General features: G+C 33.6%; 1 protein-coding gene across 1 annotated transcript; it reads right to left on the bottom strand.

Moving 5' to 3' along the window:
* Positions 1-9,627: 9,627 nt before the first annotated feature.
* On the bottom strand, positions 9,628-11,989 carry LOC112740701 (uncharacterized). Its single transcript, XM_025789297.3, has 5 exons — positions 11,814-11,989; positions 11,648-11,709; positions 11,297-11,411; positions 10,782-10,843; positions 9,628-10,130 (listed from the first exon to the last, which is right to left on the bottom strand). Exons 1-5 carry the CDS (start codon positions 11,911-11,913, stop codon positions 9,828-9,830), a joined length of 642 nt encoding a protein of 213 aa, XP_025645082.1. The 5' UTR covers positions 11,914-11,989; the 3' UTR covers positions 9,628-9,827.
* Between the last annotated feature and the right edge of the window lie 4,315 nt (positions 11,990-16,304).

A 16,304-nucleotide genomic window follows, 5' to 3' on the forward strand; every position in this document is an offset into this window, starting at 1 on the left:
TTGAAGCTGTAGCTGCTGATGCACCAACCAGTAGATCGATATGAGCAGTTGTTGGAGGTGGAGTATTTGAAATTGGAACAGTGGCTGCTGGAGGAGCATTTGAAAAACTTGGTGGAGGAGCACTGGTTGCTGCTGGAGGGATCGAAGTTGGTGCAGCTAGTGGAGGTTGTCTTCTTTTTTGTGGGAGCTTTGGTGGCCTTGCCTGGGGTTGAAGTACCTGGTGGGAGTCTTCATTTTCATTTTCTTACACAAGTGGTTGACTCATGCCTACCTCAATCTCAGTAACATTGCCCTCATCTTGTACTTCAGGTGCAGCAGGGGGAGGTTGTTGCTGATTTCCTGTATTAGCTTCACTAGCAGTAGCTGCAACAGCTGCAGCCTCGTCGTCAGCCTTCTTCTTAGCACAGTTTCTCTTGTCGTGACCCTTGCCACCACAATGACGGCATGAACCCTCTTTATATACCCTCTTCATCTTGGTAATCTTCTGCTTCTTGCCTCCAACCGGGCCTTCATCAGCCTCCTTTCTTCGTTTCTTCTTGGGTGCCCCTGGCATCTTCTTAAACTTAGGTGGTTGTGGTCTATTGTAAAGTGACTTCTCCCATAGTTTCTGGCCAGGAATAGGATTGATATGGAATGCATATGTATCGTTGTATGCATCCATTGTCAAGCATCTATGACAGAAGTTTTCAGGCTGCTTGCCTGCCCTAGCCATTGCAGCACAAGCATGGACACAGGGCATCCCTGTTTCAATTCAATAAAATGCACCCAAGTTACTAAGTAACCAATTCCAGAACCAGCATGCAACCCAGAATAAATTAAGGAAACACAATTACAATATCAGAGTAAGTTTTAGAACAACTAAAGTGTAACAGTAATGACATTTGCTATAAGAACAGTAATGACAATTAAATTAATACCACTCAGCTGCCAAAATCCACAGGTGCATATTCCCTTTCCCAGGTCCACTACCATGTTGATTGGCCATCCATGGACCTCAAATTGTTCATAGTCTGCATCTCCAGACCACATTGGCACCCAACTCTTTGAAGCATTCCCGATCTTCTCCAAGCGGCTATGCTGAACAGGGGGTAGTAAGCCTACATGGTTCCTGAATTTCATTTTGTTTCGGGCTATCGTCCTCATGATATACATTCTAAACTCCTCGAGTAGTGTGATAATTGGTTTACCCCTTTCTTTCTTGATTCTTGCATTGAATACTTTGCAAGCATTGTTACAGATGTTGTCACATTTTGGTTGAGTAGGGAAGAAGGCCCGACTCCATGCATCTCTTCGCCACTTGAAAAGGTACTCCCATGCTTGCTTGTTAGCTCTCTGAATTTTCATCATCCCCTCAATAAATTCCTCTTGAGTGGTAGACCTTGCACACTCCCACAGTAATCCTCTGAGTTCGTTGTCTTTCCACTGCTTATTGAAGTTTCTCCACAAGTGCCACACACAAAATCTGTGGTGGACATCAAGAAAGACCTCCTGCACAGCTGTGATTAGTCCCTGCAGGAAACCACAGAAATTAGTAACTTACAATATCGGGACCCAAAATAGTCCCTCACGTTACATAAGTGACATAAAATTAGTCCCTACACATACATAAGTGAGTGCAAAGATGTCCCTACACATGTATAAGTGACAGCAAACTCATCCCCACGATTTATTACGTTCTATTCCTATTCCATTCTATCAACACAGGCAACAACAACAACAATGTGTGAAACAAACCAGTAGATATTGAAACAGAATCATGAAAGCAGTAAATAACGAATTTGTCATTACCTTTTGCATGTCCGAAATGAAACACTACCTATTTTGTGTGTAGCTCCCTAGATCCTCATGCAGCAGCTCAAGGAACCACCTCCAATTATCAGTGTTCTCAACTGGTACAATGGCATATGCAATAACGTAAATGTGATTATTGGCGTCTTGTCCAATGGCTGCCAATATTTGTCCACCAAATCTGGTTTTCAGGAATGCTCCATCAAGTCCTATTAGAGGTCTACATCCCGCCTTAAACCCCTTCTTGCATCCATCGAGACAAATATACATCTTGTCAAAAGTGGGCTTTTCTGCGGGGTTGGGATGAGGAATTGTTGTGATGCGCACAGTAGAACCAGGGTTGCACTTCAAGAGAGTCTCACCATAGTCTCTCACTATCCCATATTGTGCAGCAGTATCACCATACACAATGTGTCTTGCATCTCCAAGTGCTCTTGTCAGGAAAGACTTGTTCAAGTCCAAGTCACATTTACTTTTGAAGTATGTTAAAGCTTCAGAGTGCTTCAGATTTGGAAATTTCCTAAGCTTCTTCAGCAACTTGCTAGCTAACCACCCTCTATTAGCTAGTCTATTTTTTGTCTCCCTTGGGCAGGTATGATCATCATTGAAGGTTTTAACTTGCCAGCAAACACTCTCTCTATCCTTAGATGCATAGATAACCCATGGACAGTCCTCACCCTTACATAAAGCCCTGCATCGTACCTTATCATTTTTCTTGAATCTAACTCTCCTATCTTCATGGATGCAATACTCCCTCACAGTCTCCTTAAAATCCATATTCGTGTTGAATTTCATACCTACCTCTAACCGTAGTTCCCCGAACCTTGTTCCTTCTCTGAAAACAGAAAATGCGTCGTCATCCTCAACTTCAGCAAATTCATCCTCTGAGTTAGGAGGTGTCTTCATTTCTTCGGAATGCCAAGAATCTGCCCCATCTGACTCATCATGATATTCATCATGAGCATTATAACCTCCAATATTAGGATTGTGGTTTGCCGGTTGTCCAAAAAATAACTCATCATCTTCTCCCGAATCATCCTCAGGTACTAATCCATCATCAGGTTCTAGTATCTCCTTCCACAATTTACTGACTTTAACTTTTTTACGATGCTTCCTGCTTACCTCTTTCCTTTTAGCTTTCAGTATGGTATTGGTGACCTCTTTCTCACTGGAACTCTCCTCAGCTCCAGGCTTGTAAGCACTATCCTCTGCACTTTCATAAATGTCCGAAGAGTCTGATTCTGATAAGACAACCGTATCAGCTTGCTTTCCTTTACCCTTAGTTGTTTCCCTTGCCACATGACCTTTAGCTAAACCCCTGGTTATATATCTCCTATTTAGTGTTGTTCTTGGTTCGCCTTTCTTCACAGTTTTTTTCAAAGCAGCACCTTTCTTCTCTGTCCCTTTCTTTTGGGACACTTTCGGTTGAAAAATCTTACCCTGTTTTGGCTTAGGCACTGGTGTTGGAGTACTTTTGGGAATTGGGATTGATTTGGTGGTTGTAGTTGGTGCTTGAGTATGATCCATGTCTTGGTTGGGTGGGGTAGGGGTAGCAGCCATAGAAATTGGAGTCGGAATGGTAGATTTGAAAATTGGGGTTGATTTGGTGGTTGTAACTGGTACTTCACTATGGTCCATGTCTTGGTTGGGTGGGGCAGGGGTAGTTTTTGTAGAGGTTGCCTCCTGGGTGGGTTCGGTAGTTTTCAGGTGGTTGATACATGGGTTTGGAACTGGGTGTGGAGGAATGGCCGTGGAGCTTGGTCCTATTCTCAGCAAAACTGGTTGGGTAGGGACTTCAACCACCACCTCCTTGCCCTTTTTGAATGGTGGTTCTTCCAAGTATGTTGGAATAGATACCCCGTGTTCATAGTACACATGCACCTCTCCGTGGTTACTTTCAGCAAGGAAGCACATCTCCAGGAGCTCAGCATCAGAATTAAGTTTTCTTAGGCCAGTCTCTAAGGGTCTGTTTGGAACCAGCCACCAACAGTGTTCCGCCTTATCATACCCAAGCTCTTTGTAGTAATTCCTGATGAAAAAGACATCTAGTCGATCAGGGTCAAGCTTCGGAATCTCTGAAATATGATCCCTGGTGTATGATAGGACACCGTCTTCACTCCTCACAAAGGATCCCCCATGGTGACACACAATAGTAATGAGACCCATCTGCAAATAACAAATGATCATCAAAATTGTCATCAACCAGGAAAGCACAATAACCCCAGTCCCTAACCCTCCATGAACACACATAAACTGCATACATAAATAACCTACATACTTCTATTTTCAGCACATTACAACCAGGGATTCCATCATTATAGCAAAAAATAATCAATAAAAACGCAACAACAATATACGGAGAAAACCCTAATAAAAATTTCCAGAAAAATCACATAAGAAAACGATGAATGAATGAATATATAACCACTTAACAATGTACAAAAAGCCATGATCAACAAAAATAAAGGAGTGAACAGTAGCTATTTTGTTTCTCCTTTCTATTTTGGTTACCTCTAACAATCAAGATGCTTTCCGTCAGACTACTACGTGTGTGATAGAGACGATGTAATCACAATATGCTTGCTTTCCTTGAGAGAGAAGGCCAGCGAAAATCCCTCTCAAAGTGGCGCCATTGAAGAAAATAAGGAGAAGAGGAAGAGACTGTGTTGGATCGAGAGAGAAGTAGTCACTGCATGTTAAATCCCTTCTGTAAACACTAACCGACGACGTTTCAATGCAATTTGGGCGCCAAATTAAAAACGACGTCGTTTTGGAAGTCCAGCGTGGCATCTGTCAATCCACCTCATTTTTCCGTCACCGAAAAATGCTCCAGGGACGACCGTGAGCCACCTGTGTTAAATTCGGGGATAACATTGGGGCCAATGTAAGTTTAAGGACCACTTTGAGGCTCAAGTGCAAATTTAGGGACCACTCTGAGATTTAACTCTCATTTTTTATCTCTCATTTTTTAAATTTTAAAAATGAGAGATAAAAAAAGAAGTCAGTTGTTAGTTGTTACACTCTTAACTCTATTCAAATGGGTTGGTAAAATTAGATACTCACGGACAGAATTAGTATTTTCAGTCCATCTTAAAAATTATTATATTTTCTTGAGAATAATATTCTACAAATTAAATTGTTAATTCTATCCAAATAAATTAGGTCAAATTAAATTCCTGCAGATATAGTTAATATTTTCAACCATATTAAAAAATCATTATATTCCCTTGAGAATAATGTCCATTTGTGAAAAACCAATTTTCTCTCAAAAAGGTATGCATTGGACATTATGGTGTGTCGATATGTATTAGACCAAACAAGAATCTTTTGGGTTTTTTTTTTTTTTTTAATTAGGGTATAAATAAATGACGTAAAACTATAGTTGTCTTTTTTTTTTTATTAATCATGGTACCTTGAATAGATACTATTATAATGTAAACTTGTACTATTTAACTTTCGCAACTATTCCACTAGTACCTATTTAATTTACAAGAGTAGTATAACAAAGAATTAACTATTAGAATGGAAATGATCAACAATAATTAAACAGGGACTTTGAACGGGTCAGCATTCGAGAAAGGAGGACGACCTCCAATTAACAATGATCCACGAGTAAAATAACAGTAATATTTATAAGGAATTCTAACCTTTAAGTTATTTTTTTCCCAAAAGATATAATAATTAGAAAAATATATATATAAAATATATTTTGGGCCGGATATTTCACTTTGTATTTATAGCGTATTAGAAACTAGAAAAAAAAATCAACCAGATTTATGCCAAATTTAACGAAATTTCTTTATATAATCTGGATTGAATATCTTGTTGTTTAATTATTCCCAAAAAATTGAATATATTTAAATCGAAAAATACTTTAAACATAGTTAGAATATTGAACTGTAACAAAATACAAAGAAATTATAAAGTTGTCAAAAAAAATTAAAACAAAATGAATTTGTCAAATATTGTCCTATAATAGTTATTACTTTTTCTTGAGAATTTTTTTTTGGTGTGTTTAGCACGTCTTATAATTTAAATAAAAATTCGTCGTACATCCTAAAAAGTATTACTAACCTTTGATCGCTTTGCTAATCACTTTTTTTAATAATCTAATCTTAATCGAGGGACAGTTTGGGATTGTGAATCAACAAAGGCACCAGAAAATGATGGGTATAATATGCATTTTATAAAGAAGTGTTGGGAAGACTTAGGTGGAGAGTTCACTGAAACAGTGAAAGGGTTCTTTCAGTCAGCAAAGCTCCCTAGTGAGTCGAACGTCACTTGGGTAACGCTGGCGCCGAAGTTTACTGGAGCTAGGGAAATCAAGGATTTTCGGCCGATTAGTATGGTGGGTTGTGTCTATAAGGTCATTTCTAAGGTGTTGGTCCGGAGGATGCGGCGAGTGATGCCGGGGCTGGTAGGGGAGACTCAGAGCGCTTTCGTGAAGGGTAGGAAAATACACGATGGGGTGTTGATCGCCTGTGAAACAGTGCATTGGCTGAAGGCACGGAAAAAGAGCTCTGCGATAATCAAGCTAGACTTCCAAAAGGCGTATGATAGAGTCAAGTGGGGATTTGTGGATATTGTTTTACAGAAGATGGGTTTTGGGCAGAGATGGAGAGGCTGGATTCAGGAGTGTGTCTGTTCTGCGTCTATGTCGGTACTTGTTAATGGATCACCTTCGAAGCCGTTCAAGATGGAAAGGGGCCTGAGACAAGGAGACCCGCTATCTCCGTTCCTGTTTGTGCTAGTCGTTGATGTGTTACATAGGATGATTGGGGAGGCAGTTAGGAATGGTCGTATCTCTCCACTGCTGGTTGGGAAGGATAATATTGAGCTGTCTCATTTGCAGTTTGCAGATGATACTATCCTCTTTTGCCCACCTGAAGAGGAGACAATCAGGAATTATCAGCGAATGCTCAGGTGCTTTGAACTGATGTCTGGATTGAGCATCAATTTTCAGAAATCCAACATCATTCCGATCAATTGTGATAATCGGTGGACCCGTAGAATGTGTATGTTATTGGGCTGTACAGAGGCATCATTACCAATTAGATATCTGGGCATACCATTGGGAGCAAATCCGAGACTAGTCAGGACATGGAAACCAGTGATTGATAAGGTGGAAGAAAAGCTGAGCTTGTGGAAAGCGAAGACCCTAAACAAAGCGGGCAAGCTGGTACTCATTAAATCGGTCCTAAATAGTCTGCCTATTTATTACCTCAGCCTATACAGGATGCCGAAGATGGTGGCAGAAAAATTGATTACATTACAACGCCAGTTCTTATAGAGTACGGAGGAGGGGAGGCAAGGACTACCACTTGTGAAGTGGGAAGTAGTAATGGCTCCAAAGAAGGCAGGTGGATTGGGAGTTGGTGATGCAGTTATTCGAAATACAGCGATGTTGTTTAAGTGGTGGTGGAGGTTCTCAAAGGAAGACTGTCCCTTATGGAAGGAAGTGGTTTGCTCATGCACCCACATGGATCCTACTATCATGTTGAGAGGCCAGCCTGTCCCTAAAAGAGGGGGGCCTTGGAAGGATATTTGTCAACTCCCCATTCGCGAACCGCGGGTGAGAGAAAAGATAATCAGCGGGTTGTTGATGGACCTCGGGAACGGCAGAACAATCCGATTTTGGGAGGATAGCTGGCTACCTAATGGGGTGTTGAAAGATTTGTTTCCTAGACTATACTCGGTATCAACCCTCACCGGGGCAGTGGTAGGCGAGTGTGGGTTTTGGGATGGTTTGGAATGGATTTGGAGTTTCCAGTGGAGGAGGGAGTTGTTCCAATGGGAGTTGGATTTAGTTAACCAACTCCATGAGACTTTACGCACAGTGAAGCCCATAGATGCGAGAGAGGATAGCGTGGTGTGGAAACTCGATAGAACAGGTGTGTTTTCAACTAAGTCCTGTGCCCAGGCGCTGCATGCGGAAGTTCTACCGGAGAAAATCACAAGCTATAGCTTCACAAGTGCGGTTTGGAAAGGTTTCGTCCCCCCGAGGATTGAGTTGTTGTCCTGGTTTGTGTTGATCGAGAGGGTGAAAACTAAAGACCGACTGGGTAAATTACATGTCATTGATCAGAATGATACTTTGTGTGTGCTATGTTGTAAGTATGAGGAAACTGCCTTTCATCTGTTTCTTGGTTGTGAGATTACATGGCAGGTGTGGTGTGCTTGGTTACTTGCCTTGGGAAGGAGTTGGTGCTTGTCAGGTACTCTAAAGGACCACTTTGAAAGTTGGACGACTGTAGCAGAAAGGAAAGTGGATAGAAAGAGGTGATTCATGGAGTTCTTTGCTGTTGTCTGAACAATCTGGTTAGAAAGAAATAGCAGGCTGTTCCGAAATCAAGCCTCAGGTGTGCCGACAATTATAAACAAGTCGTTTGAGTTTGTGGAGGAATGGATTGGTGGGGAGTTCTTTGGTTGTTGATAGCCTTGATGAAAATGATTAGGGGTTGACTGGTATTTAATTTACTCTTTCTCTTTGTATTACATTTTCAATGCTCCACCCTACTGTGTTAAGCTCCCTTTAATTCAAAAAAAAAAAAAATCGAGAAATTGTATTGAATACTGGGTTATTGGATGAGAATTCAATAGTTTGTTCGGCTATGGCGGCTACATATACATCATGACAAAATGGTAATTTGGTAAGAACACGAGGTCCGATTCCATATGCGTGGAATTCTTTAATTTATGGAAAATATTTCACATATCTTCTTACAGAAGAACTTTACCCAGGTTTATAGTAACTAGATTAAGAACTGGACATGGAATTAAATTAATTATATTATATAATATAAATTTAAAATTATTATATTATTCAAAAATAAATTATTTATTTATTTGCTAATATTTTAAAAAGAATGTTTTATATCGTAAATTTTAAAATTTTCTTTAGAGTTGTGTGTTTGGAGACGATCAAAGAAAAAAAAATGATTGCGAATGAAAATCTAAAAAATATAACAAAATTATAAATAAATTTCATTAATGATGAGATATTGAAATATTTATATAACAAGTAAATATTTTATGCTAAATTAAAGTTGAATGTAATCGAAAATATTTTGGATAATTTATTTGAGAGAATATATAAAATAAAATAATAATAGCAAGAGTACTTTTAAATATGTTTAAATATATCAAATAATATACACTTTAAGTATTTATAACATAAAATTATTATTATTATAATTTTAATATAGACGTTAATTGTATTTAGTTATTATTTTTTTATTTAATAATTAAATAATAATAATAGATATTAAATTTTATTGATTAATATGATTCAAGTTTTGTATATTTTTTGTAAAATTTTATTATTTTTTATATTGCAAATTTGCCATTTATATAAAATTATTGACATGGCACAGTTACAAAAAATAATATAGAATAATTTTTTATAATATAAATGAATAGATAAATTAATTAGTTTTTATAGTAATAATTTCTAACGCATTTAATTCTCCTCAGAAAACTTTTTATGTTCTTCTCATAATTATTTTCGTGAATCTCCTAAATATATATATATACTTCATTAATAAGGAAGCTCATTATGGGACTCACGAAATTTCAATGATAAAATATACAATAATCATAATGCATGAGAAAATATTTAAACTACAGAACTTCACTTTTTTTTTTTATCAAAAATAGAAAGACTCGAATCTGCGATTTCTAAGTGAGTATGAAAAAATTATGTCATTTGAGCTATAGTTTATTGGCTACAGAAACTTTACCTATATCCAAGCTTGATTAGTACTATATGATGAAAAGAAAATTGAAACCACTTAAGTCCTATGTTTGATACACATAAAATAAAATATAAAACTATAGATATAATAGGAAACCAAACCTATATTAGTTATATCTAGCTGCAAGGCCATACCAAAGTAGTTAATTAATTGTTATCTAGCTACATGGCACAGAACTTTCCTAATAAATACATATACTATAGTATAATATATGGATCTATCTATGGCATTATCATCATTATTAATTATTATTATTATTACACTCTTCTTATCTTTGGATCTATCTCAATTTCCAGGCTCATTATTATTGATGGGTGGCTTGTGGCTTGGTTTTCCTTTATAATCTTTATAGATGAGATTGGCTACCTCTTTTTCTGCCTCAACAAGACTTTGGTGATGATGGCTTTCATCTTTCTTATGAGAAGTACCTTCAGATATCTTTAAGCTCTTCCTTCTTCTTTCATTAATTGATACATCATTGCAATCTTGTGAACATTTTCTGTTTGTTTTGGTTGGACCACTTCTCCTTGGAATCACAAATTTGGTGAATAATCTTGATGCCTTTGACTCCATTATCACATGCTTATTCTGTGTAAAATAAATGTACAATAATATTATTTTTAGATCACTGTTTGATTAAAAAAAAATGGGATTATGTTTCTTGAATTTAATTTTGATTGATGTACTAACCAGTGTAAAACAGTTTTACACGTACATTTAATTATGTAATGCCACATCACTAAAATAACTATTATTTTTATTAACTACGTAAATAATTATTTAAAAAGATGAATATGATTGCACGATTATATAAAATATTTTACATTGTCAATGTATTAAAATTAAACTTTGTTTCTTTCGAAAAGAAAAAAATGACAAGGTTTGACTCTCAGTATGAGAGAAGCTTTAAAAGAATAAGAACAAGTCATCATTATATTGAGATAACATACTAAAATAAAGTATTGCACATTTGAAATTGAACTGTGTTGATTCTTCTTTCCAATGAATGAGGTGAGGATCTAATTAAGAATCAACTTTAGTTTAAGAATTAATCTCCTAATAACACTTATATGGAGACTATATGTATTGATTTTAATATATAGTCTTGTATGTCAAACCTGAGTATTATTTTAAACTATATATCATAACTCTAAAACTTTAAACACATGCATATTCAATAATGTTGGGAACAAAAATGATGTAATAAAAATAATGTATAAGGATATAAAAAATTAGAACCTGATCTTTCTTTTGCTCTCCTAGGCTTCCGAAAGAGGACTTCAAACCATATAGCACATTTCCTGAGCAATGAAATTAAAGCATAAGGGGAAAAAAATCTTTGATAAATTATGAATATACTTTTTATATTACCATCTTCATTAGCACACACAACAAAAAGAGGTGATTCAAATCCATCCCTATCTAAAGATTTCTTAAAAAAAAAAACAAGTATATATATTATGTTTCAAATTAAATAAAAGTTTTAGGAAAGTAAAAGGTGCACATGAAATGAAAGTTTAGTTTAATTAATTTTAAGCTAGCAAATACACATATGTATATAATTATACACTCACAAGGGTTTTGAAAGCTTTTTACTCAGTTATGTTTTGGAAGGTGGTGGGTTGGCCCATGATAATCATCAGTGAATGCTACAAAACCATGATCCATTAAGAGTAGCTTTCTTGGTTGTTTACAACATTTTACAATTTTATGATCTCCCTCATCAAATATTCCATCAAAATATGTTGTTGCACCTGAAATATTCTCTTCATGAGTATTCTTGGAATCCATGTCTTCTTCATGTTTTGTAAGTTTCTTCTTTGCTCCAAGCCATAGTTTCCTAATTCCACTCCTTTCAATTATTGGTTCCTGCTCATATATATCACACCTTATACATTTTATATATATATATATATATATATACTAATAAAATAGAACATTTATTTGAAAATCTATTATATATAGATTTCCGGAATAATACTCTTAACATAAGTCTTTTTCTTTTTCTTTTTTTTTTAAATCTATATATATACCTATTTATATGAGTTTTATCTAGTTTAATTTCTATAAATATATCTAATAATTTAACTAAATATTGGACATACCTTTTGATGCATGGTTGTAATTCCAGTCATCACCTCAAGCTTGTTTTGGTTACTATTCTGACCTAAAATTTCATCAAGAATTTGTGGGAACTGGTTAGATCATGGGAACTTAATTGATTAGATTTTAATAAATAATTAAAGAAGATTAAATATGGTATTTTATTACCTGAAACATTTGAAACTGATGATGAGTTCCCTTGGGCAGTGATGACTAGCATAAACCCTAATAGAAGGCTTGAAATCATTCTGATTATTTTGAGCTTCATTTGATGAGTGTTTCTTCTTATATGGTTTTGTATATTTTCTTTTTGGTTCAACAACTATATCAAATAAAGAGAGAAAACTTAACAAGGAGAACATGGTTTTATAGAGAGTTAAAATCAAAGTAGTTCAAACATAGGTCAAAACTAGGGTTCCGACATCTGTTTCTTAAATTATTATATTATTCATTGGTATGTGAAAAGCTCAGAAAAGCTCAAAATCAGATGAATTAATTAATTATTTAAAATTTCAAGGTTTTTTTTAAAGGAAGGAGTGTATATGTAATTTTTAAAGCAAGTTCGATTATTTATTTATTTATTATAGATTTAGTTATTTTATCATGGTAGATTTGATTATTTTAGTAGTTAATTATTTAATTAAAAAAAATATAACATATGATTATTGATTTAGTTATTATTTTTTTTTTTTTTGTAGTATTTTTTGAATGTATAATAGTATAGTTAGAATTGATTTGAGACGTAAAAAACTGAACTAAATAACCATAAAAGTCATAACTTGGCTTTCACATAATCATCATGTGTGCCTACTAATTAAACATCATAGTATATACCCATAAAATAAATAAAAAAATGATAAGGGTGAAAAATAAAACTTAAGATCAGTTAGATCTTTTGTATTTTTTATAATATATATATTATTATATATTATTAACACCACATATCAAGAGAGTAAAATTGAGAAATTCAGTAGATAAAAGGTACTCCTTAATACTCTTATTAGTAGGTGTTATATAAAGAATGTCTTTTATTGCTAAGTCATTTTTCCATTATAATAGAAAACAAAGTACCCAGTGAAAGCAACAGAAAAAAAATAGAAAAATTTGTATGCTAAATGAAGTGCACTCTTTAAAAAAAAAAACTTAATTGGTTTAATAACAAAAAAAAAGCCCAAAAATAATTTAATAATAAAAAACATTCTTTATATAACACCTACTAGGCTACTAATCATAACTGCTTAAAATTATTTTACAGTTAAATAGAGTATCAAAAAATACTCTTTACTTATGAAATTCTTCAATCTTGCTCTCTTGATATATATATATATATATATATATATATATATCACTTGCCAGTAGCTATGAACTGAAACATAGCAAATCAAGGGAATATCTATCTAGTATTATAGACAAAATATATATATTTAATTCTATCTTTAAAAAAATTATTTTATATATGTATAAATTTAAGAATATTACTGACTTAGGAATGTAAAATAAATTCATAATACAAGTAATAGATAAGATTAGAGGTAAATGGTAATAGAAGAACGAATATAAAGTAATTTTTATTAAAAATATAATTATTTATATATCTTTTTATTAATTTAAATTTTTTAAATAAATAATTTTATAATATAATAATAAAATTTTTATGATTTAAAATTTGAATTTATTATTCTAATTTTTAAAAAAAGTTTAATTCCAAAAAAAATTGTTTAAAAGAGATATATTAAAAATATAATAATTAATATATATTTTTTTATTTAATTAAATTCTGGGTTAAGTATGTGACAGTCTTCTTTAAAAAAAATGGAATAATCAACTAATTTTTAATACATTGCATTGACTAAAACCTTACTGTAGTGATGGTATATGATTCGTAGCTTATGACCATGCATGTAAATCTCAAAATATATATATATATTCTGACACATTGAATAATGGAGTGGAACAGGACCACTACTACCGTCATCTATGTATCTTTGGAAAGATGATTGAGTTGAGACAAAATAGTGTTTTCTTTGGTGTATGAGACAAAATGGATTAATTAGACCGTTGTCAGATATTAACTAAACACATTTTCGTACACTACAAATGACTTGAAGAATAATAAACATTAGATAAGACAAAATGAGTGTTCTTCAAAATCTCATTTGTTTGTTATTGATGTGCCACCATTTTAATTATTAAGATTATTTTATGTTTAATAAAACATCATGAGACCATATAATATTATTGGACCTTTTTAAGGGCGATTCATTTCGGAGAGGGGTCCTCAAATAACATCATTCTTAGTTCAGGAAATTATGTACTTCATAAAAAAGAGAACTATAACTTTTAAGATTAACTTAAAAACACGTATAATAGAATACATAGACGAGGTGACTTTGTCTTGCAAAATCAGTCCTCGCTTCTATTACAATGAAAACCAATCATTCATCTGTGCTTTGAAAATCTATTATTGCCAAAGTTGTAGGTATTTATAGGGATGGTTACAAATGGAATATTGGTCATCTGACTAATAGTTTTTGGTTTTATCCGTAGATGAAAACGGGTACTGTGTGTGAGACGATGAACGTTATTAAGATTGATGAAACTGATTTCTGCATTGGGAATTTTTTGTGGACAACAACTGACAGCTTAACCGTATTTACTCACATATTTCACAAGAGCTTGCCATAAATATTATGGGTTACACAGCGGACCAAGTTACGAACTCCATATTGGGTTGGTTGTGGAACGACAAGGATTATTCTGCAAAATCAGGGTACCACGAGCTTCTAGAGCGAACCATGACATGGGATAGTGGTTCAAATTGGATGTGGCTTTGGAAGCTTCACATTTTAGAGAAAGTAAAGATCTTGATTTGGTTCATGTTGGAATAAATTATTTCATTAATTTACATCATTCATATTGAATCACCAAAAATATATCATAATCTTCTGTATTCTTAATAGGGCTATACTGTGACTCTTCTGATGGGGAAAGAGCGACAAAAGACGGTTTTGATATACTAGAGACCAAAATTCTGAAGGTACTATTTATATTTGAGCATGACACACATTAAATCCTAAAGCCCAAATAAAAATAGTATCTAAAGTCCAAAAGATAATATATCTAAAATCCAAAAGATTATTATCTAAAGTCCAAAAGATAATATCTGATTTTATTCTCATTTAATTCTAAATCAAAAGTAATTATGACTTATTGAATTTAACATTTATAACAATAAATGAGATCACCATTATATAAGTCATTTAATTTGAAATAGCATAATTTATGATTATAATTAATATATGTATTGTGCACAAACAAATTAAAAAATTAAAATAATTTCCTAACAGTTCACACTTCTAAGGACGTAGTGAATTTGTATGAGCAGGTCCATAGAGCCCATAGGATTAAGGTCAGTAGATTCATTTGGCTGAGCAGAAATATAAGGAACTGCTTGAACGCATGGCGACAAAAAATGCTTAGAATATGAAGACAGAGTCCCTGAGTCAGGAACTCAGCTAAGAGCTAGAGCACATACAGGACATGCGGCGACAGATGGACATCTACTAAGACCAGATGCATACAAAGGTAGCAATGCTAGAAGCGGCTCCTCCTTATCTGCACTTGCACTAATTCAGACACCAGTACATCCACGGCTCCGCCGCATCAAGATTTTAGTATTTTATTTTATATAGTCACACATCACTATCTATTATTGTATTGATAAGATTATTTTAATGAAACATTTAGTTTTCATTAATTTTTATCTAGTTTTAATTAGGTTATAATTATAATAATCACAGTTAAATAAATTAAACATATTTTTTTAGATTTTAAAAATTCTAATATTAGATCGTATAATTATTTTAAAAAAAATTAAATTATTAAAATATATATATAAATAAAAATTCAATTACAACTAACTTCACGTAAAATTAATAACTGAGAGTCATTAAATAAAAATTTAATTCAATTAATTAAATTATCTAATAATCTTAATTATCAATTTCACGTGAAGGAATTACGAGAAGACAAACAAAAGTCCCAAAGCGGCATGAGAGTATCAAACTAAGAGCCTTTTGAAAGACGTGGTGGGCAATTGATTACTCCAACATGCATGGAATTGCGGAATAATATATATGTAGCCTTTTAATTAATTTTAGCAAATAAAAAATAATATAATTAAGCACATTAAACAACATACCAAAACTTGTGTTGGATGGACTTGCTTGCTTAATTAAGAACACGAGGGCGTGATCTCCAAGTTGGTGCTAGTGCCCTCTTTTTGAGAATAGTGTAATGCCACTCCTAATAATAACCAAAACCATTGGGTCGGTTTGCTTTTGCATTAAGAAAAAAGGCTCTACATGCAAAATATACATATTTCACCGACACTATGCATTATAAGCAATATGGCTAATTATACAAACTTTTTTATTTGGTTATTCACTTATTCGTCAATTGGCAAAAATATCAATTCTTCATAGTATTGTAGGATTTACTAAATGGACAAAAATTAAGAGTGATTTTTTCTATTAACTACTATAAAAATTATATTTTAAGCTAGTCATATATAAAAGATTGATTAATCTCTTCTAGAATGAATAAGTTAGTAAAATAAAAAAAAATAAGAGTTTAAATACTTTTAAATTAAAATTTAAT

This window comes from Arachis hypogaea, chromosome 14, assembly GCF_003086295.3.
Source record: "Arachis hypogaea cultivar Tifrunner chromosome 14, arahy.Tifrunner.gnm2.J5K5, whole genome shotgun sequence".
Taxonomy (NCBI): Eukaryota; Viridiplantae; Streptophyta; class Magnoliopsida; order Fabales; family Fabaceae; genus Arachis; species Arachis hypogaea.